General features: G+C 35.0%; 2 protein-coding genes across 3 annotated transcripts; both read right to left on the bottom strand.

Moving 5' to 3' along the window:
• Positions 1-1,416: 1,416 nt before the first annotated feature.
• On the bottom strand, positions 1,417-3,859 carry LOC145039508 (2-alkenal reductase (NADP(+)-dependent)-like). 2 transcript variants are annotated; one of them, XR_013679819.1, is made up of 7 exons: positions 3,572-3,799; positions 3,168-3,345; positions 2,904-3,070; positions 2,744-2,826; positions 2,252-2,639; positions 1,912-1,972; positions 1,417-1,789 (listed from the first exon to the last, which is right to left on the bottom strand). XR_013679819.1 is itself a non-coding variant. In XM_078987555.1 (5 exons), exons 1-5 carry the CDS (start codon positions 3,794-3,796, stop codon positions 2,261-2,263), a joined length of 1,032 nt encoding a protein of 343 aa, XP_078843681.1. In that variant the 5' UTR covers positions 3,797-3,859; the 3' UTR covers positions 1,989-2,260. The 2 variants fall into 2 exon arrangements, 1 of the variants encoding a protein (XP_078843681.1); XM_078987555.1 differs by lacking the exons at positions 1,417-1,789; positions 1,912-1,972 and having other exon boundaries at positions 1,989-2,639; positions 3,572-3,859.
• An 11,615-nt stretch (positions 3,860-15,474) lies between these two features.
• LOC145008123 (uncharacterized) lies at positions 15,475-16,354 on the bottom strand. Its single transcript, XM_078966743.1, has 3 exons — positions 16,143-16,354; positions 15,615-16,066; positions 15,475-15,536 (listed from the first exon to the last, which is right to left on the bottom strand). Exons 1-3 carry the CDS (start codon positions 16,352-16,354, stop codon positions 15,475-15,477), a joined length of 726 nt encoding a protein of 241 aa, XP_078822869.1.
• Between the last annotated feature and the right edge of the window lie 10,782 nt (positions 16,355-27,136).

Raw genomic sequence — 27,136 nt, forward strand, 5'->3', positions numbered from 1 at the left:
TGATAAATTTTCAATTTTTTTTGAAGTAAATCAAGTTTAGGGATGAAATTTAAGAACCCTTGATGATTGCAATGAAAATTTAATGCAAAATGACGTAGTTTGATGAGGTTAGGTACCTAAGCTTATATAAGGTTGTTAGGTATATTCACTTTACCCTATATGTATATATATATATATATATATATATATATATATATATATATATATATATATAATCTATTCTTCGGTCGTCCCGGTACGTTCATCCGTCATGTTGGTACGTTATAAGGTTTTGCAGCAAAAATAAATATGTGGCCTAGTGGTGGTTGCGTTAGTTGTGGTGGTGGTGATTTATATTCACGTATGAATATTAAGTTCCGTCGTCGCGCTAGTACACTAGAGGGTTTTGCAACAAAAAAATATGTGGTTTAAATTTGTTTTCACCATCCTAGTTTAATAATTGTTCTCATTTGAACCTTCCTATATATATATACTAGTAGCGTACCCGCGCGATGTAGCGGCGGAAAATATTTTTTTATCGGTGAATAGTTTATGTGCCGCAATTAGTTTCATTCGAGGGCTATCTTTGTTAAAAATAAATGTACAATGTTAAGCAAAAAAATTTATATACTTATTTTTCATGTATGATGTAGCATTTTGTGGCAATTCATGATCTGTCTTGAAGAAATATGATGTTCATTTTAATATTCTATGATGGTTAAGAAATAAATGTTTAATCCAAAGAATAAAATTACCAAAATGAAAAAAAAAAAAAACAAAAAAACGATACAAGAATTGAAACATATATAGTCTAAAGTTAAGTTGGTTATAATAAACAAAAAAGTGAGAAACGTTTGTTAGCTTTAATTTAGAAATTTGAATATTATTATATTTTATCTACAAAAATTTCTAATGCTTACACTTGTGCACTATGACATCATATATATCTAAGATTATAAAACAAACCACTGTTTTACTTTGAAGATATAATAGCATAAAAAATACAAAATCCATTCCACATGAACAAAACAAATATAACACAATGAAATCATGCATTTGCTTTATAATTCCACGTTCTTATATGAAGTATCAACCCCTAGGCAATCCACATTCTTATATGGAGTAGCAGTTTTCAGGTTGATCACTTGTCAAAATCCTAAAATCAAATCAAACATTCAGATTCCAAATTTACTGAAACCATAACAACATATAGTAAACTATAGCAACACATAGTAAAGCAGTGATAGTATTTCTAAGCATGATACAAAATGAGGCCAACACTTAGAAAATGTCTATATTATAAACATCAAAACCCGCATTGAAACCAAAAAAAGTCAATAAAAAGATATACAAGGCAATCCAAGTTTTTTGAAAATCGAATTACTTCAGGAACAAGGAATGGAATTAGCATAAAAATTTGCTAAAAACATTATAAGTTGTCGGCGAAGACTCTACATCTAGTTTACTATTCAAAATCATGTTAGATATTTGAGAAAGATGAAACTTTTAAACCAATACCCTTTCAAAAGAAAACATCTTATGCTTATAGTAGAACAATAATATCAACAATTTCAAAAAGTCATGGAAATAGCAAATTCAAGATCGAAATATTCAATAACACAAAATAGATTCAGAAGACTATTGGAAACTCAAAAGAATAATAAATATTTATAAACAGATTCAATGACTATCTATGAAAAATAGTAGACTTCAGGAGTCATATGAGACATTCAATAGGATACGTGAAGGGTAGCGTAAATTAGGTAATAGAGGTGATCGGGTCGGATAGTTGGGTGGAGGTTTGTGCCATCTACATAAAAAATCAAAGATATCAGGATTATAGTAACATAATCAATTTTTAAACTTTGGAAGAGCCAAAACTGAAATCAATAATCAATAGGATTTTCTTAAAAGATGCAAGTCAAAGCATACCAAGTATTGATCTTTAAAAGAAAATAGTTTCTCTTGACGACCTTATTTCTATATTATTGAACTGCAATACAAAATGAAACATAGTTAAGATCCATCATCATAGCTTATTTGTTCAACTACAAAATAAAAAAAAAAAACCCAACAGTGGTTTGTATGTTTCCTTAAAAATAGACTAAGGATATGCAATGCAATTTCTTTAAACCAAAGGATGCATCTTGTCAAATTTTTAAAGATTAGACTGAAAGAACAAATCTAATCAAACCACAAGGACTAAAACTGTAATTTACTCTTCATAATAATAACACCCTCATATGCATAACATTTAAAGCTAAACCCCAACCATATCTACTCATTCATGAGCCACAACCACAACTTGCTTGCCAACATTTTTGCCTGAAAAAAGACCTAACAAAGCCGCAGGTGCACTCTCAAGCCCTTCTGCAATATCTTCAATGTAACATATCTTCCCTTCTTTTATCAATGGTATAACCATTTCCATGTACTTTGGATACAAGTTAATATGATCACCTACAATAAATCCTTTCATGTGAAGTCGTTTCATTATTATGTGTGATAAATTCCTCATACCCTCCTCTTCATTGAGGTTGTATTGTGAGATCATTCCACAAACCGAAATGCGTCCATTTGTTTTCATGTTTAAAAGCACTGCCTCCAACATCTTTCCACCAACATTCTCAAAATATATATCAATTCCTTCTGGAAAGTATCTGAGATTAATTAGAAAAAAAAAAAAAGAACATTACAAAAAACTAATCTTTATATTGGTCTTTCGTGTGACAATTATATATGTTCTTTGTTTGGGTTAACTAACCTTTTAAGAGCTTCATCAAGATCTTGCTCTTCCTTGTAGTTAAAAGCCTCATCATATCCAAATTTATTCTTCAATAGCTCAACCTTGAATGACACATGTTTTTGAGAAATGTATGCCAATACATCATCATATAACGGAAAATAACGCTCAAATTAATCACCTTTTCATTAGTTCCAGCAGTCCCAACAACATAGCATCCGGTCAGCTTCGCAAACTGCCCGACAAGCTGACCGACTGCCCCCGAAGCAGCTGAAACAAAGACATACTCTCCTTTCTTTGGAGCACAAATCTCATAGAAACCATAATACGCAGTCATACCATGCACACCTTGAAGAAACCATCAAAGGAATAGAAATCATTTTACAGAATTAATTAAAGATCCCTAATTTACAGAATCTTAAAGGTTTTTAAACATAAAACATACCAAGGATTCCTATATAATAGGAAAGAGGGACATCCGTATGTTGAATCTTGAATAGGGCATCAGGAGCAGTGATAATGGTGTATTCTTCCCATCCAATCCATCCCCAAACTAGGTCACCTTTCTTCAAGTTTGAATGCCCAGAATCCACCACTTTAGCCACTCCTAATCCTGCTATGGGCTGCAACATCAAAACGTTCACAAGCCAGATTATAATTTTGTGGAAACTGATAACCACTGAGCATTAAAAGTGATATAGCAGATAGCTTTATTGGTTGTTACAAGGTTCACAAAGGACATAATAGATGGTGAATGAGTTTGGAATGCTTAATTGTAACTTAAAGTATGCATTCATAAAGGGATAGATTTCCCCTAAAAAAATATGAGAATGAGTGTGGAATTCATACCGAACCAGGAGTGAAGGATTCAAGGTGACTGACTTGACTTTTGCTCATCAGACAACACAGGTATGGATCACAGGAGAGATAAAGGTTCTTGACAAGAACGCCATTGGAGCCTTGTGGGAGCTTGAGGAGAATGGTGGAGGAAGTTGTAAGGAGCATGTCTGATTCCTTGGGGAAGCCATTAACGTAATCCTTCAATATCACCTGCTGATTTCTCACTTCTTCCATTTAGCTGATAGAAAAAGAACTAGAGCGCACAAATTATAAATTTATTGTGTATAATCCATTCCTCGTTGAGTTTGACCTAATAAATACATAAAAATAATATAAAAATCTAATTAGTACACGTTTTCCTTTCTCTAGACATCTACATCGTCGGTCCCAGGGTTAATTTACATATTTTCACTTGTGGATGCCCTTCACTTGTGGATGCCCCACATGGCCGGTCCATGAGGTCAATAAAAAACATGTTTTTTTTAATTGAATTTTTTCAATAACAAAAAAAAGTTTTGAAAAACAAGAACCTATTGCTATTGGATGAATATTTAAGAGTTTGTTGATTAGTAATTTTTCTTTTGATTTTTTTAAACCGGCGAATATATATATTAATTATAAGACCAACCTCTAGCAAGTGACTAGACGAGGGGAAATAACAAAGTACAAATATTAAGATTATAGATTTCAGACAAAGAAACGGAGATTTGTACCATGTTGACCAATCAATACTCCTATTCTTCCCCTGTTTTTGATCCACAAGTATGTTGTGGATTTGATAGAGTCTACACAAATAAGAGCGGGAAGCCGGTTTTTATTGAAAATTATGTTATTCTTTACTTTCCATACGTTTCAGAGCGTGACGTAACAGATTCCCATGAACAACCTTCTTTTATTAGAGCAATTGGACCATGTATGAACATAGGTGATCACCTCATCTACTTTTTTGAGGTCTTCGAGAGGAACTCTGTACCATTTTAGCACCAAGTGTATAATCGTATTCACATATCTACACCCCACCAATGAGTGATCTACACATTCCATGACTTCTTCACAGTGGCTGCATAAGGAATTTTCCACAGCTACCCCTCTAGATAAAAGGCCCAAAGCTGATGGTATTTTGCCCATTTTAGCCCTTAAATGAAACAATTATTTTTAGTTGAGATATCCTTCAACCATGTAAACTGACCTAGACTTAGTGTGGGGTTGAAGTCCAATCTTTTCAGTGAACTTTCACTCTAAGGGATCCGTCATCAGTGAGATTACACTTCCACGTTTCACCACCTAGACCTGGTTGTTTGTATAGCACTGTTTCAGTATGAATACCCTTATTTTGAAGGTACTTTCCGATACTCGCAATGTTTTTCCACACACCTGGTATATATTTGTTTGCATAACAGTGGTCGGGTTTATTTTATAGATGATGCATGCTATGTATGGCTTTGGCCCAAGAGATGTAGGCTCAGATCATAGTCTCCACCACCACTTCATAATGAGGGAACTGTTTAGGGATTTGATCGTACCAACACCAAGCCCGCCAACGTCTTTGGATGCGGTGACTTTGTCCCAAGAGACCCAGTGTATGCTTCTTTTTTCGTCTGTTCCACCCCATAAAAACTTCCTATGAATTCGTTCTAACGTCTCAATTACCCCTTCCGGCGCCACAAATATCGAGAGGTAATAAGTTGGTAGGTTACCCAAGACCGATTGAACAAGCGTTAATCTACCACCAAATGATAGGGTTTTGGATTTCCATATTGACAATTTTTTATGGAATCTCTCAATCATCGGTTTCTAGTTTTTAATTAATTTCATGTTCGCCCCAACTGGAACCCTAAGATAAGTGAAAGGGAGAGAGGATGGTTTGCAACCAAGAGTTATGGCCCATCTTGAGACTTCCTGCGTATCAGCACCGATACCAAAAACCTTGGATTTATCAAAGTTTACTTTGAGATCGAAAGAAGCATGAGGTTTTTTATGTTTCTTTTTGACCATTCACCGACAAACAGTGCGTCGTCGGCGTATAGTAAGTGAGAAATCGTTGGTCCACCGTTTGGTAGTGTTAAGCCCTAGAAGACTCCAGTTTCACATGCAACCCTCATGGCTGCACTTAAACCCTCCATATCTATGATGAAGAGGACCGGTGATAGTGGGTCCTCCTTCCTAATCCCCTTTGAGATTGAGAAATCCTTAGTCGGGCTCCCGTTAAACAAGACCGATGATTTGGCTTATTCAAGACAACCCTTAATCCATGCCTTCCATTTGTCTCCAAATCCCATAATTTTTAAGTTTGAATGAAGGAATCACCAATTTATGGAGTCGAATGCTTTATCAAAGTCAACTTTGAAAAGCAAGACCTTCCTTTTCGACTTTATTTCCCAGGCACATAGTTCATTTACTATCAACGGCCCATCAAGAATGTTCCTACCTTCAACATACACAGATTGTACTTCATCTATGCACTTCCCCATAACCTTCATTGTTCTTCGTGCAAGGATCTTAGCAATGATCTTATATAAGGATCCTGTTAGGCTGATGGGTCTAAAATCACATAACATGATGGGGTCTTTAATTTTTGGGAATAAAGAAAATGAATAAAGAGTTGCACGATTTGTCTAGTTTCCCGTATTGCTCAAAATGTTTCACCAAAACAACAATATCTCCCAGCAATACATCCCAATACTTTTTTATGAGTTTGAATGAATATCCATCGAGTCCAGGGGCCTTCTCGTTTCCGTAAACCCATTGCCTCCTTAAAGTGGTGTTTCTAGCATCTGAAAATCATATAGGGTGATCTTTTTAAACTGGTTGTTTCTTAGTTTCGGTTTAGAAGGCCATGTTTCTTTAAATTTATTGGCAAAAAAATTTAAAGACCTCAAGTTTTATCAATGTTGGGTCGGTGCACCATTACCCGTTGATCACGAGTCCATCAATCCCATTTTTCATATTATTATTGTTAACATGACTGTGAAAGAAGTGAGTGTTTTCATCCCCGTCAACAACCCATTTGACCTGAGACTTTTTCTTTATGTCCAACGCCATGTGTTTTTCGAGTTCTGCATTTTTTTTGAAACTGTCCCTTCGCATCCCCGCTTCTTCTATGTCCAGTGTCCTGGATTCAGCTTCGTGTCCAATCGTTCAACCTCCGATTTGAGTTTAATTGAAGCAGCCTATTCTATGGGATGTTCTGTTGCTATCCATTTCTTTAAGGCTTCTTTGACGTGTCTTAGGTTTGCCGCCATGTACTGGACTGGGGTTCCGTACCCAATGAAATTATTCCAACTGGTTATGAAAGTCTTCTCAAAACCGTCTCTCAATAACCAAGAGTTGAAGAGCCTGAATGGTGGGGGCCGAAATCCGATTTGGTGGTAGAGAGTAATATGGGGCAGTGGTCGGAGAGTTCTAGTGGCAGCGCGGTGACAGATGTTTTGGGAGCAATATCAAGAAAACTGGGGCTGATTAGGAAGCGATCTAGTTTTCTCAGTTTTATGTCTTCAATCCGAAAGCATGTATATTTGAACCCACCCATTTTGAGGTAAGTGAATTCCACCTCTTGTATGAATTTATTGAAGTCTCTATTTGTACGAGCGCAGAAAATCAAATTGAATCTCTCCTCAGGTCTCCTTACACCATTAAAGTCCCCCATAATGATCCGCACACCATCGATGGCTTGTATGATTCCTTTCAGTTCTTCCTATAACAGTGCTTTTTCACGTACTGGTTATGGTCCATAAATATTAACAAAGATTAGTGGTCTTGATATGCCTTCCCAAGTGCCAATATTAATCAGGTAATTGTGAGAAGAGATAACTTCAGTAGAAGTGAACATCTTATTATCCTGCAAACTTAGTAGACCTCCAGGCCTATCGTAAGAGCTGGTACGATTGACACCAAAATTAGTAGATCCCCAACAAGCCCTTGCATCGCTAATCTCATCATTTAGGAGTTGTGTTTCTTGAATTACAATAAATGATAACTTATGTTTTCTTTTAAGTCGTCTGATCCATGCCACCTTATGCTCGCCCCCAACACCGTTGTTATTGACAGAAAGGAAATTCATTGGGGAACATTGTGCTCACCTGATACACCGAGGATTTCAGCTAGGATACGATTATTTGGGTCAATCTCGAACCCAATTAGGGAACCCACTGTTGCAGTTGCTTCAATTTCTGTTGATTCTACTACTAGGTTAGTTGATTCATTTTTCTGGACAACGACCTTCTGGACATCGATGGGTTGAGGGGCCTGAGTTGGTTCATCTGGGTTGGTGGTGGGTACAGTGAAGGGGGGGTTGACTTATTTCAGGGACTTGAAACAGGGTGGTAATTGGGACCGAAGTTGCAAGTTTACTGGAGGGAGAACGATGCAAGAAGCGTCTCTTTAGAGAAGATTGGAGTTGACCATTATATGTACTTTTTTGAACCACTGGAGGAGGAGTAAAGTTAAAAGAGGGAAATGGCCGAAGCACCCAGATTAGGCTAAAGAAGTTGGGAAATTGACAGTTGTCTTTGGGCCCAAAGTTTGAGGATCCGAGGATGTTGGAGTCGTCTGATTATCTAGGGCGGCAACCCGATCCTTCATACCATTGTCTTTTGAATTTCTTGGAAATTGAGTGTCGGTTCGTAGACCCTATTCTCGAAAATCGTTCTTTCCTCACTGGAATTGCCGGTCTTCACCGACGATTCTATTCTATGGAGATGATGCATGTCATCTCCGGCCACCATGCATGACAGTGTTGGGTCATCACTACCTTCATTAGTCTTTTCTTTCATAGGATAGATTGGAGAGTTAAGATTCCCATCCTGAACGATTTCCCCCTCCTCCATTTCATTAATCCATGTTGCAAAGGCGCCTTCATCTTCATCTTCTTTAGTAGAGTTCCAGTGCTTTGACTCACTTACCATAAATTCATTTTCAGTTTGATCATCCAGGTCCTGATCTTCATATGGATGTTCTTCATTGTCAAACTTGAAGGGGAACCATGGTTTGTCTTCGTATTCAACGATTCCAACGTGAAAAGATCGACTATCAGCTTCCACCTGAATCTCCTTATTAAGTTTTGTTAATTTGTCTGTGAGTATGGCTAACTTCACCACAAAGAGGTAAACACGATTTGTGATATGGTCTATAGGCACCACGATTTTCCCGATCTTTCTTACAATAGTAGAGAAGTTGGAATTATTCCATAGTCGGAGAGGGAGTCCAACAATCCTAATCCAAATTATGCGTTCGAATTTTGTGGCTTCAATGGATACCATCTTCTTCTATTTGAATGTATCTTTCCAATTCCTCTCGTTTTCTAGGAATTCTCTTGCAATGACTATGGAATCAAAGCTAATTAATGCAAGCATCCCTCTAAGGTATTTGACTGAAGGGCGGCGTTCGCTGTGGATGGATATGAGAGTTGGCATGTGACTAAGGTGATCCAAATATTTAGCTTCGCCGATGAGGGTGGATTTTGTGAGCCATCGATCCATGTCAGCATCTGTATGCAAGTAGATCAGAGCAGATGTTTGGTGAATGTTTTGTAGAGACCAATAACCTGAGCATAGGTTTTGTGATAGGTAAGTCCACCTCCATTGATATTGGTGTTTTGTCCTGGGGGGGCGACAATTCTAGAATTCTTGTTGATTTTATCGGGAGATAGTGGACGTGTTTTCCGGCCATGCCTTGCAACGTTAATCTCAAGTTTGTTGTTCCTACATGCAACACCGTTCAATCACGATTCCAAAGCTTTGACATTAGATGCCTCGATGAACCGTATGAAGCCATAATTTTTCCCGTTCTTCCGTTTATTACTCCCAAAACAGATATCTGATAATCTTCCCATTTGAGAAAAGATTTTCCCGAATTCTGCTTTTGTTGTGTCGTTCGGTATGTTAGTGATGAAGAAAGTGGTTACCTCTGTCGTGTTTCCGTTGGACGTCGCCACTGTTTTACGCCGCCTCACTTCCGTCCATCCGTCTTCCATGTTGAGAGTTCTCATTGCTTCAAGACTATACTCTTTTATAGGATGGGTTTTATAATTTTTCAATCATTAAATAATGGGAAAATGACTTGTAAGGTTAATGATCTTTTACTCGTTTTTAAATTATAGCATTCATGTTTTTTTTAACAAAAAATACCATTAATATGTGTTTTGTGTACACATATTACCATTGGCAACCGGATACAATAGGTTATCTTGGTATTTTGTAATTAAAAATAAAATAACGAGTGATGTGGAAAATACGTGGCTATTACACATACATCCCCCCTCCTAAAGGATCTTAGGGCACGATTTCTTCTTTAAAAATGTTGCAGGATTTCTTCCATCCATGGCTTCCTCCTCCACGCATAACTCCAACACGAGATCGAAGAAACCCAAGTTAAAATCGAAACTTGATTTTGCAAATCCTTGTGATTGTGGCTACCTTTCTCGTATTTAGCTTCAACGACCAAAGATAATCCTGGAAAAGAGTTTAGGGTTTACCCTAATTCAACGGTATGTGGGATTTAATCTATATGTAGTAAGGTTTTTTTTCAATACTTTTTGTATTATTTGTTTTAGGATAACCTAGAAATTAAATGCAAATTCTAGGAATGGGTTAATGAAGACGATACAATCAACAACAAGAAAAGACATGAAGTGGGAGCACAATCCTGTGAAGTGAGGGCACAATCCTGTGAAGTGAGGACTGCCATTATGGACCATGATTTCAATATTTACAAAAAGAAGATAGATGAAGAATTTGATAAGATGAGTAGGAAAATTAGTAGTCTCACTTTTAAGAATTTGATAAGAATTTGATAAGATAGAAGTTATGTAATTGTGTTGTTTATGTTGTTTGTAGTATCACTTTTAAGGGCATAAATGTCAAATTGTAAATGGATGTTATGGTTGAATCTTATGGTTGTTTTGCTTAATATGATTGAATATTATGTTTGAATACGAATTACATGAATAAATGTGAAAAATTATAGTTGGATGTTATGGTTGAATCGTATGTTGTTTGTTGAATTAGCATGTTTTGTTGTTGCTAAATTGACAATTTGAAAATGAGACAAATTTGCAGAATTTTACCCTTGTACAAACAACATCCCTCACTTTTGAGTAAATAACTGAAATGGTCCCTGTGGTTTAGGTAAAATTGCATGTTTAGTCCCTAACTTTTTTTTGCACTCGTACAGTCCTCAAGGTTTCATTTTATTACGCGCCTAGTCCCTATTCACGTTTCCTATCACTCTTCTCCATTAAGTATCTCACGTGACTGGCACACTAAGGGTATATTCATCCTTTTATTTGAAAACCCTTTTTGAAGGTTGTATAATGTGTTTCTCTCTCTCTCTCTCTCTCTATATATATATATATATATATATATATATATATATATATTCTAATCACTTTCACTTCATCTTTCTCCATCTTTTTGCTTCTTCTCTGCAACAACAAAACAATAGTAGGAACCCTAATGGCACGAAATTGCAGTTGTGGTCACCCAACTGTAATACGAACATCAACGACGAAGAAGAACCCTGGACGACGATTCTATGCTTGTACCAACAAGGTAATTTGTTAATTGAGCCCCATTAGTAAAAAAACCTTTGACGAAGGAAAAAATATCAAAATTTCAAGTAACAACTTGTGGTTTTGTTGGTTGGGTTGATAAAGATGAGTCTGATCATGCAAGAGCTGACCTTTCACTTCTATCAAAGCTTGAAGGTCAGAATTTGAAGTTGAGGATGCTACTACTCTTCAGTTGGGCTTTTTTTGTGGCGATCCTAATTTACAAGCTGTAATTTAGTCGATGTAATTTAGTCAATGTAATTTATAAGGCTTTTACTTTATTTTGTGGGAATTGACAATTATGTTGATGGTCTGTAGGATTTGAAAACAATTATCTCCATGTATTTATTTAGTGCTTAATAGAATTGGTATTTCGCAAGAAAAAGGGTTAACTGATCAAAATGTTATGTTGATGGTATGTCAGAATTGAAAACAATTATCTCTGATGTTTTTAGTGCTTAATACAATTAGTATTGTGCAAGAAAAGGGTTTAACTGATCAAAATGTAACACATGTTTATTCTATTTGTATGAATTTAAATCAAAACCATCAATCAGTGACAATTATATCCATTTAAATGTAGAAATTGGTATGAACTTAAATGCCAATAAGTGCAGCAATCTGACCAACTTTAGAACCAACCATCATATCTAATTACCATGCGGTTATACCCTTACAAAAGATACAAGTTCCAAAAGATACAAGGTAATTATAGTAATTGTTAACAGTTAAAACTAAGACATTAAGCAACAAAAGATAGAAGTTCCAAAAGCTAATACATTAAGCAACATAAATACTAGAAAATACTTCTTCAAACAACATTCTTTCCTTTCTTTCCAGCACTATTTGGTTTCTTCCCAACACCAACTACTTTCTTCTTCCCAGCACCATTCTTTCCTTTCTTTCCAGCACCATTTGGTTTCTTCCCAGCACCAACTGCTTTCTTCTTCCCATCACCATTTGTTTTCTTCCCATCACCATCTGCTTTCTTCCCTACACCATCTTCCTTCCCAACACCATTTTCTTTCTGACCTTTGTAACTTCTAGCATTATGACCATTATTTTTGCATTTCGAACATGTCACAAATTTATTTTTCCTTGAAGCACTATTCCCCTTCACCAAATCTTCCACATCAGACTTCTTTCGTTTCTTTTTTGGTCTTCCAATAGGGACATGATGTTTAGGAGGTATCAATGTGGTAGGGAAAGGATATTTTTCCTACATTCTTCTTCCATTAATAGGTTCAATCTTGAAGGAATACATTTCCTTCCATGTTTTTAGCCAGTAAGTGGGATGAACCCATGATTCAGGCAACCCTACATCTTTGTTGTTTTTTCTCATATCCCATATTGCAACTATTGCATGCTTACATGGGATGCCAGTGAGTTCCCGTTTCCTACAAGAACATGTGTGTTGAACCATGTCAACAACACACTGGTCCATCCATGGTCCATCAAGACCCTAAATACAAATATTAAGTTAGTAATCAAAAACATTAAAAATAGATGAGAAAAAAAAATTGTAAACTTACCACTACAGTGAGGACTATTCCTGGATAAGGACCCTTCATAAAAGACCCATCCAAACCAAGATAATCTCGTTTTCCAGCTGCAAAACCATTCTTCAATGACCCTAAGCATATGTATATCCGCTTGAATATTCTTGATTCACAGTGGGGATTGGGTTCAGTTTCAACTTTGATTTTCACGGTGGTGTCTGGGTTTCGTGTTTAAAGTTCCAAAACATAGTCTCTTAGTATAGAGTATTGGCCTGCATAGTCACCTCTCACATGAATATTTGCCTCGGTTTTTTCCCGAAATACCTTCATCTTTGAAATGTCACATTGGTATTGGCGTTGGAGTTGTTCTTGTAGAGCTCTTGTAGGAATTGTGGGGTTACTTTCCACCTATTGCACAATTTGCTTGGATAAAAACTTGTAAGTACAAGCTTTCACAGTCCTCGTTTGTAGACATACATGTTTTTTTTCATATGTACGAACCTCCCAATCTGCATTGTTACTCCACTTGCTTGCATATAGGACCCACAGGCACTTCCTTTCTTCAACAGGCCCACCAACACCTACTTCAATAAGGTCTGGTATGCTACCTTTACAAACGGCCCTTACCCTATTTTTGTCATTTTTAATTATGACAATCTCTCTTCTAGTCTCGACAGCATGTTGCTTTATTTTGTTTTTCAACTCTTCAGATCAACCAAAACTCTGATACAAGTAAAAGGGATCAGTAACACGCGCTTCACTATTTTCTTTAGCCTCTCGTATTGCTTTAATTGACTTACTTCTACTTTTATCCCCCCTCCTCATCGGATGACGAATCAGATATCAATATGTCATTGTTAAGCACCTCGATTTGTTCATCTTCCTTACCATCTTCTACATTCATACTTGACCCTCCATTGTCACCCATCCATTCTGCATTTTGGTCAATGTTCGAGAAAAATTCTTTCATAACTATGTCAGGCTCCTCAATCATGTTATCCTCGTCTAATAGGAAGTCACTATCTTCACTGTCAGTCAAATCATCACCATGCACTCCTATGTCCTCACTTTGATTGACCTCATCTTGTACAAAAGAAGTAAAGTCTTGATCAAAGTCTTCTACAAATGAAGTTAAGTCTTGATCAAAGTCATTTAGAGGGTTTTCACAATGATCAAAGTCTTGATCAAAACCTTGTGTTTGAAATTGAGGTTCATTTGGGGGGTTTTCCACATTGGTCAACTTTTGGTATGGTAGAACCACTACAATCCCCTGTTGTTGATGTCTTCCATTCTAAGAAAAGCCTTTTAGAACATGCAGGGGGTTCAATAATTTCCTTAATCCTAACTTTACTAGGGTTAGGGGACATTAAATACGTCTTCAACATTATATTACCATGCTCTATATAAACTTCAATAAGTTTATGTTTCTCCACATATGTCCTCAAGTGGTTAATATCACTATCACAAGCCAAAGCAAACAAACCAGTGTCCAAATCTGATAATGGTCTTTTGAAGTGATAATACAATAACTTACCTTCCTCTACGCAACTAAGGATGTCCATCATTTCATCAATATCATGAATAGAGAACTCGTCAATGTCCACTAAATCAACATACTTTACTTTTCCCTTTATGTATCTCCTTCCAGGAAACTTTGTAAAAACTCCATTATAAAACAGTTTAATCGAGAAGATTGATGGATTACCACCTGCGAGAACGGGAATGAAGCTTAGGTTTTGAGAGTTTTTGATTTAGATGAGAGTATTAAAAACAAAAATAGTTACTGTAAACTCGTCCAACGTCTATTTCCGCCATGTCTGCTCGAATCCTCCACCCCACCATTGTTGCCTTTAGGAAATCTTGATTAAAATTGACTAGGTTAGGGTTTTCTAAGTGATTTAGTTGATAGAAGTGGTATGTGTAATGTAAACGAGAAAGATGATCGGGAAGATATAAGAAACCTTTGCCATATCCATTTAGGCGCCATGTGTAAAAGGATGAATATACCCTTAGTATGCCAGTCACGTGAGATACTTAACGGAGAAGAGTGACAGAAAACGTCAATAGGGACTAGGTGCGTAATAAAATGAAACCTTGAGGACTGTACGAGTGCAAAAAAAAGTTAGGGACTAAACACGCAATTTTACCTAAACCACAGGGACCATTTCAGTAATTTACTCCTCACTTTTTAATGTCTAGAATGGTCAAAAATAATGTGAAGGGCATAATGGTCAAAAAGAAGGAATCCTATGTAAAAGCAACATTGAACGATGTAGATTCTATTTAAAGGGTAATAACAAACAAAAGCAAAGTTTTTAATGTGCAGATTTACATCAAAAGACAAAATCATAGTGTTTACCAAAAGACAAAAGCATAGTGTTTTCTGCCCTAAACAAAATACATACTTAAAGGCCAATAACAAACAAAAGCATAGTTTTTAATGTGCAGATTTACATCAAAAGGAATCATTCCAGAGTAACAGGTTTAGTCACACTTAAACCACTTGCATCCTTGGTGATGACAACCCTCTTCAATGCCATTTTGGTGATCCTCTCTGAGTATCTCCTTTGCCTATTCAATGGTCGTGCTACTTGTTCAACTTCAACAAGAGGTTGTGCAACTTGTTCCTTAACATCTTCAATCACAGGTTTAAATGCAACTTGTTCCTCAACTGCAACTTGTTCCTCAACAAATTCCACTTAAACAACAGGTTCAACAACATGTTCTATTTCAGGTTCAACAATAGGATCAACAACTTGTCCCTGATCAGGTTCAACAACAGGTTCCATTTCTCCTTCTTTAGCCATCTCTTCAATCTCAGATTCATACTCATCATCAACTTCAGCCATCTCTTCAATCTCAAATTCTCACTCATCTTCAACATCAAGAACATGTTTACCCTTCTTCTTTTTGGGTTTAGTACTTGGTCCTACATTTAAATTTATAATGCATTAATAGATAATACTTATATTTTTTGTAAATGAATGAAAGCTGATATGAAAACAACCTTCTTTGGACAATAGACATTTGATTTTTTTGTGACATGGTTCTCTACGGATGTTGCATTTTGTAATAGCCCCTTTCTTGCTAATAGTACATCGACCTTCTTTTTCTGAAGCAACTTTCTTCCTGTTGACTTTAGGCCTACCAAGAAATCTTCTACGTTTCGGGGGCAACATATTCTGACCAATGTTGGATGGACACATTTCACTTCCATTTAAAGGCTTAATTATATACTTATAGCAATTTCCAAACCTTTGTGTTATGAACCAAGTTGCCACATAGTCTTCCACATTCTCATTTAGATAACTAATAGCAGCCATGGCATGTACACATGGTGTACCGCTTAGTTGCCATCCTCTACATGCACATGTTCTTTGGTTCAAGTACACAACATAAACCTCATGTACTAACCTCACATCAAATTGTTGCACTCCACTTGCAATTACATGCCAATACCTATAAAATAAAGGGATATAGTATAAAAGTAGTACTTGGGAATTATATGGTTGGAATACAATAAAAGTATATATACCTTAGATGTGTCCTCATGTCCACTATTTTCCTTCTAATAGATGGACATACGACTAGATTCCATTTCTGCCCCTTCAATCTTTTACAATACATCCTATCCATCACAAACCTCCTAATTTCCTCTAACATTGTTATAATCGGCTTTTTCCTAGCATCCACAATTGCAACATTAAATGATTCACAAAGACCATTCTCAATGGCATCACAACACATGTCCAATACAAAAAAAACCATAGACTAGGATTTTGGATCTCTTTCCATCAAGTGATCATATGCTTGTATATCAATCAAACTAATCTCTTTCATTATACCTTCAAACCTATGGATAGTTGTGGCCTTTGTAGCCCTCCAAAGAAGCTTCTTATATTCAGCACCTATAAATTTTTTCTTGAAATTAGCATATATGTGCCTAGCACATTGCCTATGCTCAGCATCTGGTACTCTTTCTTTAACAGCCTCAATAAGACCCTAAACATGCAAGATAAACAAAACATTAAGATAAATAAAATAGTAACCAATTAAAAAATAGTTAGGATAAATACCTTGTGTTGGTCAGAAAGTAAGGTTAATCCTGCTCCATTTCCCATGTCAATGTCATTAAGCAGTAAGTCTAGAAACCACTTCCAAGTTTCTTTATTCTCAATTGCAACTACTGCTCAAGCAATGGGGTAAATATGGTTGTTAGTGTCTCTTCCTATAGCTAAAAGAAGTTCACCTCTGCAAATACCTTTTAAAAAGCAACCATCTACACTTATAACCCTCATGCATTCTTCAATCCAACCATCCTTTACACATTTGATACAAACATACATCCTAGAAAAATAAACTGTGGAATCAGGAATTGTATCCGTCCCAATTTTCACTGTTGACCCTGGATTTAATCTCAATATCTCAGCTCCATAACTCCATAATTTTTCATAATGTGTATTCAAACTGCCTTCAATCTCATTAAGTGCAGACTTCTTTGCATTCCTGCATTGTCCAACACTAACCTTCACATTGAAATTTTCCCCAACTTTATCCCTCACTTCCCTACAACTCATTTTGGGATTTTCTAAAATATCATTAACAAAATGTTTCCCTATCCATGGGTAAGTAACAACTAACCCAAAGTTGAAGGTTCTAGCATAGTTATGCTCATTAATTAAGGACTTGATTTGGAATGATTTTACACTGCTCATCCAAGTAGCCCATAGTCTAAAAGGATATGTCGCCTTTCCTTCACTAGTTTTACAACACCTGACTAGCAACCTAGTTTTATCATTTTTTTCGTACCAAAGGTTATAACCGTTTGCTACAGCATAGTGTGATACAAGTTGTTTAAGTTCTTGATGGTTACAAAACCTCTTACCAAGGATGGGTTGCATTGTATCCCATTTCTGAGTTGTGTCATGAAAAGGATAAATTAGGTCTTGTTTGGTTCCATTATCTGAATCATCATCCTCATCAACAAAATCATCTCTTAGGACAACACTAATATGGTTAAATAAGGGATCATCAAAATTAGTCAATGGTATTACCTCTTCATCGGGTTCATGATCAACAGATAGAGCATCAGACGTGACCGAGTCCTTATCTTCATCAGAGCTTTCACTATCAACACCTTCTTCTTCCTTTTTTTCCTCTATCCATTCAAATACCGGTTCATTGTAGTGATCAACATATACATTGATCTTTCCCTCGTTACCATTTGCAGCATCAAGAAATCTCGTGTAGTCATCATCATTTTTCAGTAGTCTCAACCCATCACGGATCGACTTATGCCCAAGACAGTAGTAGACATCAGGACACTTCCCCTTTGTGACATCTTCAAGAACATAAATGAACTCCTTGATATTTAATCCACCAAAATCGACATTTGTAATTGAAGTATTTAGATTCATGTAGTAGATAAGAGGATTGGGGGAAAATATTCCATCGTAATGAACATCTACTTGAATGAAAGTAGTTCCTTTTGCATCAGATGGACCAGCCATCATCGATCTCAAAGAAAACTTCGAATGTATGAGAAAACCCTAGACAAAGTGTGTGGTTTGAGAGTGTTTAATTGAGAGACGGGTGATTAATGTCATGTAATCATATAAGTGGGTGTAATAGCCACATATTTTCCACATCACTCGTTATTTTTTTTTAATTGCAAAATACCGGGATAACCTATTGTATACGGTTTGCCAATGGTAATATATGTACACAAAACACATATTAATTGTATTTTTTGTTAAAAAAAACATGAATGGTATAATTTGAACACGGGTAAAAGATCATTACCCTTACAAGTCATTTTCCGTTAAATAATAGATAATTATAAACTAATATATATATATATATATATATATATATATATATATATATATATATATATATATATATATATATATATAATTAAATAGAACAAGGTTTTTATATACAAGAAGCTCTTTCTTTTTGAGTTATTTTATAAAAAATCTTAAAAAACTCTCCATAATATGATATTTTTTTCACAATTTTTTTTTTGATTTGTCTCATCAAACCTATTTCTATTATTTTATTAATTTTTTGTATAAGTTTTCTGATTAGAACTAATTAAATATGCAATGGCCCATTATAACGATTGATAAAGCTACTAAAGAGTTTCTTAATTAATAAACTTCCTTAAAAGTATTAAATAAGAAAACTCCCATAACAAAAAGAGAGATTTTTTCTTTTATAGTTTTTTCAAAATAATTAGCTTTCAAAATGCTTCTATATTATGTATGCTCTAATAAGACCAAGGGATGTTATACTTCACTCCTTATACAATTTATGTATGTTACATCAAAGCCATGTTGTTTCCTTTGCACTTTCCCCGTCTCGACACTTTTTACTTATGAAATGGTACATTCTTTTTACTTAGGAAATGGTCACTCTCTCTTTCTCTCATTTTTATTTTCTAACAAAAATAAAAACAATTTTAATAACACTAAAAAGAAACTATATTAAAAAGTTAAGTACTAAAATAAAATTATAAAAACAACATCAACATTAAAAATAAAATATAACATTAACATGTGGATTCAAAGAATGTGAAATGTATTCAAATATAGCTTACAGAGTGTGAGATATGGATCCACCTTTTGATATGTTGCTACGTTGATCTTCATTGGTGGATATCGTGTGTCACCAGACTATGAGTGGACGTAGAAATTGAGAGGAAAAATATTAACTTAGTAGCATTACTGGGTGAGGACTCGATCAATAATACTCTGATGCCTAAGTTAGCACAACAATTCATGGCATTACTATATGAGCGATGTCGAGAGCGTATTTGTTAGGAGTATATGACCTCTACTTTTCCCTGCCTTTGATCGACGGCGTTTTTGGTTTACATAGATGGTAAATGGGTAATGACAGGTAATGTGATGATAGTATCGATATGCAGGATATTATTGTTTATAGCTATCATGTTGAGTAGATCATGGTTGTATACTTATATTATTAATGTATAGAAGATCTGTACTTGTCCCTGATCTTAAGGGATTGCATGCATGCTTTTTAAATCGTCAACACTCTTCCTGGTAATCGGATAATCATTTGGTAGTCTTATTCGACATTGACTACATGGTTGTTTCATATTCGGCTACAGCCAACCGCATAGCGGGGTCCCTCATCAAACAACTCAAAAATCTGAAGAAGATGATGGATCCACGCTACCTTCTAGTTTCCTTGCACGAATATGGAGTTCCTTCTTCCTCAAGATTCACCTGAATCCAAAGAAAAAACTCTCAATAATGCATGGAGGCTAGGGTTTCATTTTGAAAGGTTGAAGGCTGAAGAATATGACCTAATCATGAGTTGAAGCCTTTAAATATGGAAGAAATCCTAAATTTGATGGGTTTGGGCTGCAACAGCTACCACATCGTGGTCATCAGCCTACCATGTTGTGGTACGCATGGGCCAGCATGCTCAAAATCTGATTTAAGCCCATTATCACTCTCAGCCCAAAGTCTCAATACCCAGCCCAAGAAACTTATTCCTTAAGATCTAAATTAAATCCTTTGCAACCTTTACTGACCGAACCATCAATTTAAGATTATCTGGAAAAGGATGTTAGATCTTGATAAATTAAGTCATAAAAAACTTAATCATGGAACATAATTGGAATATACCCATGTGTTTAGTTATGCCTACAAAATTCTATACATTTTTCTGTTGGGTTTTGAGCATTCTAACACTCCTATGGTGTACATGCAACCCTAAATACCTTGGATCTATGTTTTCTCTATTATACATGCAAATATCAATTTCCAAGGTATTTATCCTAACTAGCATATTATGAAGTACAAGTAATATAAAATCTAGTAGAATGACATACCTCTTTTTTGGTGCTTGATTCCATGTAGCTTAAGAGCCTAGTACCCCAAGTGTGACACCTCAAATGGTTCACACAACATCATGAACACTATGAATAACTTGAGATAAAGTAGAACACTTCTAAAAAACGGGTTGCCCTCTACATACGTACATAGTGGCTGATTTCTTCAATAATAAGATCATTATATAGTTAGTCACAATTAGGGTAAACCCTAATTGTCATGGCTTTCCATTTCCTTGGATCCATGTTTTCAAATACACCATGGAGCATCCTATGGGTTTTAGCCCAACTTGATAATCCATGGAGCATTAGCCCACTATATAAGTATGGATGATTTACACAATCAACCCATATATTTTAGTCTTCTTTAGATCACTTAATTAATTCTAGATTAATTTTTGATCAATACTAATTAAATAATCTTATTAATATATTAGAACTTATAATATATTAATAAACCTTAAGTGTTATTTCTCTCATTTTAGTCTATCCAAGTGCATGATGCCATGCAACCCAAATGGACCATGTAGGGTCGGGTCAAGTATATACCAATTATAGTTGTGGACTTAGACACTAATCCAACAATCTCCCACTTGGATAAGTCTAAAGCTATTATTACAAGTACGACTTCATAACCCAACTGGCAATCGTAGCTCTCAAAAGCCACTATCGAACTCTGAACAAATCAATGACGCGTCCATTAGATAAGTGATCATATATTCCTCCATTCTAGATATCATATGGACTGAGACATGGATTACAATCATTCTCTCTATCCATTTGTTGTTTCCCGATTTCCGATTTATGACGACTGAATAATTGAACAAATCAAATCAGTCCAGGCCCGGCCGAGCACTTACATTTTTTCATCACTAAATCATCGAGGGGCCCACAGATATCGCTTTTGTCCCTTTGAGGGTAAAAGGAATGGATAAACTTTGACTCATATGCTTGTACTGACTACTTGTTGAATCATACACAAAGGCATGTTTTATAACATCGAGTTACCAATGCGTTTTCGTGCAATCAATGTATAACCAACTCATAGTTAACAACTCATATATCTAGGTTTGAAGAATATAAGATATTATCGTCTCATGATTCACTCGTGATAAAATCCATAAAGTGATTCAAATGAGCGAGGGTTTAATCCAATACTTAGAACTTATGAGTACTCATGAATGTTGTAGCAACCATTGCTATGTCTAATGCACCTTAGACAAATCTTACAAGCCAGATTCATGACAGTATTGATTCATATCTACTTCTTACATATGACCAACTGTGGATGGTTTGAATAACTTAGTCATCCAAGAAGAACGACCTAGTCATTCTGGAAGTCAAAACATGCAAAGTGAAACACAAGAATAATACTAATCCTATATGGCCCCAATACTTTGAGTGTAAATAAAAAACACCTTTTTATCTAAGCACCATACTGATTACTCATTATCTAATGTTTTCTATATATCAACTTAATACTTGAATTAAAAAAGTAGTCACGCCATGCTCTAAGCATGCACACCATGTTTGTCCAAACAACAGCTATGCCATAATCCAAGTACGCACACTATGTTTTCATATGGTCCTCTCCTTGTGAAACAGATCGATTGACAATATTTCAATGATGCTCATTTCACAATCCCAATCCTCTTGTCATTTACTGTAATTTGTTAGATTCTAAACTTATATGAAATGATTTTCTTGTAATGACAACGCCCAAAAGTCACAAAGACTTGGAAACAAACATTACAAAGAATTCCAATGGAGATCAATTCCATGGAAACGAAGTCTCAAATTCAAACTACATTCCTTTATACATCCTTCTTGCATTAAGTTCTCTAATCTTACACAGATTCAAAGAATACCTTCCACATATGGAAACAATTCCATATTACCATTTTGACAATCACTTCTGAACACGAGTTTCCTCTTTTCAAAATATGTCAATATGGTCCTTACTATATACTTATAATTGTCCATGAGCAACCAATCTTTGGTAAACCTCAGATTATCCTCGACAATTTGCTTAATCATTTTAGTCATTTCCAGTTCTATTCCTTTTTCCATCTTAATTCCCTAGGCATTTGGAAAATTTAGACCAGATTATAGGACATGTAATCGAACCTATACCCAAAGCATATAGGACACGATTCATGCTATAAATTTTTATTTGCCATATTCTCACAATTCGAACTATGAAGAGTTATACCGTAATTATAGCGAATTTTGAGAACGCAACATATATAGAATTTCCTTATGTTGAACCATTCCAACATAACAGTCTTATATATCCTTGACTAAAGTAGATTAAAATCTCAATCTAAGCTTGTAGAATTGGAATGAAGTATAAAATCCTCTCCCTTAATTATAGAAAAACAAAATTTTCAAGGCGAATTGAAACTTTTGTTTTCTATAATTAATATTGCTAACTTGAAACACTTAACATAATAATCATGTTCCAACTAGCATAATGATTATTATCTTACTAGCATAACACTTATGCTCCCACTAGCTTTGACATGTATTCAGAGATCAACTGGACTTCTAGAAATCAATACTTTATTGACTTTCTCACAAAAGTTCAGATTTCTAATACGAGATTGCTTTGATAAGACTTTATCAAAATCATACACCTTTCCTTAGATAGCTCACTTGTGTGTCTCAATAATTATAAAGAGGGATGCCGTAATCATAATTTTTAGACCTTTTGTTATTCTCACAATTGCTATCTACTCAAAATCTACTTAGTGAAAAGGTTTCCTCACCATCATTTTCATGAATCGGATAGAAACCTTATGACACTTAGATTTTTATGGTGTAAGTGTTCCTATCCATGTGAGTTTGTCACAACCCTAATCACAGGACAAGGTTAGTGACAAAACCAAATTCAAATGGACTGAACTTGTTCAATCTTAATTTCTTGCCACCTGGTAGCACAATGGCCTACCATTGCTTCCGGGTTGTTATGCAAACAATTGAGAACTTATAGAACTCACAAGCATAATAACCTTTTACTAGAATAGACACAGAAATAAGAATATGTCAACACGATAGGTTACAGACCTCAATTCGTGGGCTAGTGATTAACAAAACTCTTGATTAGTTCTTGAAACTATCTCAATACTCCCACTGTCCTCTTGACATATAATATTCTCTTTGTCAAGAACCATTCCTTGACAAAACAAATATTCAAGAGTTAGTGTGGAGTCTTATCAAGTTAAACACTTCTTACAATTGGTCTTAGTTGGTCTTTTTTTTTCTCCAAAACATCACAACTTACCAATCTCAAATGTACAAGAATAGGAAACATCTTACTCTACATTTGACAAGTGTTGTGAACTTTCTAAAGATTAAGTCACTCAAGGCTCAATCTTGGAGTATGAATTTAAGATTTGATTTTGGAACGAAGTATGATTTATCTTTTGATTTAACCATTTCCGCAATTCACGATTCCTCTCCTTAGCCAACAAATACACTAAGGTGTCCTTAGAGGATCAATTGTGATATGGTTACATAATCACTAAGATAATCATAAAACAAGATACACAAATACTCTCCCATCTCTTCAGATTGGAGAAACTTCTATCTTTCTGCCTTATTTGATTCTTCTTATTCATTCTGCCATACATTGAAACTTTTCCAATGTTTCAGAACTACACTTAAACTTGTAAGCATAATCATATTTACTAAACTTTAGTAAATCATAGCAAATAATATTATCAACCTTTGTGGTGGACTTGACTAGTGCACAACTTGATCCTTTAGTCCTTCGCTTGACTCACATGCGAATGTGAACAAGGAATTAGTCTTAATTTACCAAAGATGAAAATTCTCATTCATCACACAATACAACTTGCATGATTCCAAGTTTCTATCCAACTGAAACTTGGGTGATGTGAATCTTTCTTTATTTGATAAATTATGACACTACCACAAACGAAAGAATCAAATTTATTTTCCAATATTTCTTATCAATGGAAACATATAAGCAATAATTTTTCACAAATGCCTTTGTAAGGATACTTAAAATAAATAAAATCAAAACTTTTTCTTTTATTTCAAAACCTGCGAAGAAACTTATCCTTACGATGCAAATTCATATGAAAACTTTGTTGTTATCTATTCCTATGCAATATCTCATAACTCTTATGCAGTGGCTCAAATTCTGGTCATCGAACCATGCGATCAGAATCAGCACACCTTTTCTTTAAGCTTCCTTTGATTCTTCAAAAACATCAAAATGTAATTACATTACATCATGTATTAAGAATCTCCAAAAGAGACTTAATAGAGTTAGATAACGGATTTTACTTGGAGTAGAGTTAAACTTTTGACTTTACCATCCTTATGAGGTTTCAGGTAAATTCGGAAGCTTCGCAATCAATACCCCTCCTATTGGCAAAAGGAAACATATGGACTCTTTAGAAATGGTATACAGGACTATCACAGACTTACCCTTTCTCTTTACCATTACGTCAAACGACTTGACCATGGCCGATCCCTTTCAATTTGGAAGAGAAAGTTTTTTTTGGACTTCCATTGTCACCAATGTCAATGTCCAAATAGGTTTTGGAAGTAGATCTTCCAATCTAATTTGCTTTACCAATGCTCCAAATCATTGCTGATTCAACATCAAGCAAACATGTAAGATCATTAAGGGTCATGTCATAGTCTGTTATCAGGAAGTGACTAAAGAACCCACTCAATAGCCAACTTTCCTCAAGACTTTGACACTCGACTCTCCCGGCTTGTCAATATGTGGCTTAACCTTTAAAATATAAGCACATATAGACTTTGATTGCCATTGGGGATTGAGTGACTTAAAACTATTCAAGTCTTGAAACTTGTGGGATAAGGAGAATTATTGAAGGAGGTGGAGGAAATGAAGTATGATTTCTAGTCCCATTAGTGCTCAATAAAGGGATTAGTCTTCCACCTTGATTGCCTTTTGGGATATCATCTTCATTAGGAAGCTTGTTCCTAAAGATTTGGGAAGACCATAGTTGTCTAAACTAGACATCTATAAGGGAGAAATTCAAGTTAGTTGATTTAAAGTCCTTAATATAACACCCAATATGAAATATTAACGCTAGGACCAAACAACCTATTTATAACTGGAAGAGGTATGCTGTAATCCAAGTTATAAAATAGTTGAAGGTAGGTAAATGAAGATTTACCAATTTACACCATGAAAAACGAAATATAATTAAGTTTTAATTGGATTTGAAACTCCTAGATCTTTTGAGATACATTGAACTTTCAATGGCATGTTTGAATCTCGATTGTGCCCTCTCAAGTTTGTGACTGAGATGCTGAGGATCACAAACAAGGTGTGAATAACCATGAAAATTGACTTGGTACCCTAAAATTTATCACCTAATCGATGTGACGGTTAACCACACACACTCCATCGATCTATAATAAAGTCAAGTTACCCTTTTCCACTCTTACTAGTCCTTATTAGCATGCCGATTAACCACACACGCTCTACTAATGACTTCGTAAGGCACAAAGTGTAATTTCATGGGTTAGCACCTATTTCACATTTTCCTAAGTAACTAAGATTGGGAATTTATAAGTATTTAGTTACTTATTATTTATCATTATACTTTTAATGAAGGGAGATTTATAGTCCTTTCCTACCCGTTCGACTAATGACCCTCCACCAGTCAAGGAAGCGGTGGGTGAGAATGGACACCCATTAAACTACCATTTTATAGGCAGTAACCTTATACCCCCTTATAGACCGGCTTCGTGAATGAGACCTACTAACGGTAAGATTGACTTTATCTTATACATATCTATATAATACAAATTATAATAATAGTATAAGGGTGTATTTTAAACATTTAAAATACTTGGTGGTTTAATCTATCAATTAAACTATACTATTAATTTAATTAAACTTAGACCTTATCTTTATGGAATTATTAACTCTTTTAATTAAACACTTTAATTAATTTAATAAAGTCCATAAAGTTTGAATTTTAACTTTTAAAATTCTAAGGGTTCAATTTGGAATTAAAGTATACATGAAGAGTAACTTTACAAATTCCAAAACTTGAGGGCAAGTTTTGAAACTATTCAAGACCTTTTATTTCATAACTTATGAGTTTAATGTACATTAAAATGAAGACTCTTCATTTTTATGTAACTCCTTATCTTTTAATAACAATTTTAAGGAAGTGACTTTTCAACATCCATAACTTGAAGACAAGTTATAGAATCATAAAACCATTTAATGAAAAAGATTCTTCATTTTTATGTAACCTATGACACCTTTTATGAGTTTTAAGATTCATAAATATGACTTTTCATATAACTTGAAGACAAGTTACAAAAACATATTTTATGAACTAACTCTAGATTAATTTGGATTGAAAACAACTAAAACACATTTTTTCCATTAATCTAAACTAACTCATAAATCAAGGAAACATAAAACTCCTGGTAATCCATAATTTGAGGAAAACTTATGGACTCCATACAATTTCATTGATATCAAGAATTATACTTACAAAGAATTTGCACATAATTTGATCTACCAAAACTCATAAGCATGAACATTCATAATCAACATGTTTCAAGAATTACATAAACACAAATAAAACTTGAAACTTTGATTATAGCATTGAAATTGGTTTACCATAATCATTACCACT

This window comes from Lactuca saligna, chromosome 1, assembly GCF_052625555.1.
Source record: "Lactuca saligna cultivar CGN05327 chromosome 1, ASM5262555v1, whole genome shotgun sequence".
Classification (NCBI taxonomy): domain Eukaryota; kingdom Viridiplantae; phylum Streptophyta; class Magnoliopsida; order Asterales; family Asteraceae; genus Lactuca; species Lactuca saligna.

Coding starts and splice junctions, on each gene's coding strand:
- LOC145008123 (XM_078966743.1), bottom strand. CDS start 16,354: ATGTGTTGTGATGCCATTGAGAATGGTCTTTGTGAATCATTTAATGTT. Junction 16,067..16,142: donor GACATGAGGACACATCTAAG/GTATATATACTT, acceptor TTTATTTTATAG/GTATTGGCATGTAATTGCAA. Junction 15,537..15,614: donor ATGTCTATTGTCCAAAGAAG/GTTGTTTTCATA, acceptor ATTTAAATGTAG/GACCAAGTACTAAACCCAAA.
- LOC145039508 (XM_078987555.1), bottom strand. CDS start 3,796: ATGGAAGAAGTGAGAAATCAGCAGGTGATATTGAAGGATTACGTTAAT. Junction 2,827..2,903: donor CTGCTGGAACTAATGAAAAG/GTGATTAATTTG, acceptor GTGTCATTCAAG/GTTGAGCTATTGAAGAATAA. Junction 2,640..2,743: donor CTTGATGAAGCTCTTAAAAG/GTTAGTTAACCC, acceptor AATTAATCTCAG/ATACTTTCCAGAAGGAATTG.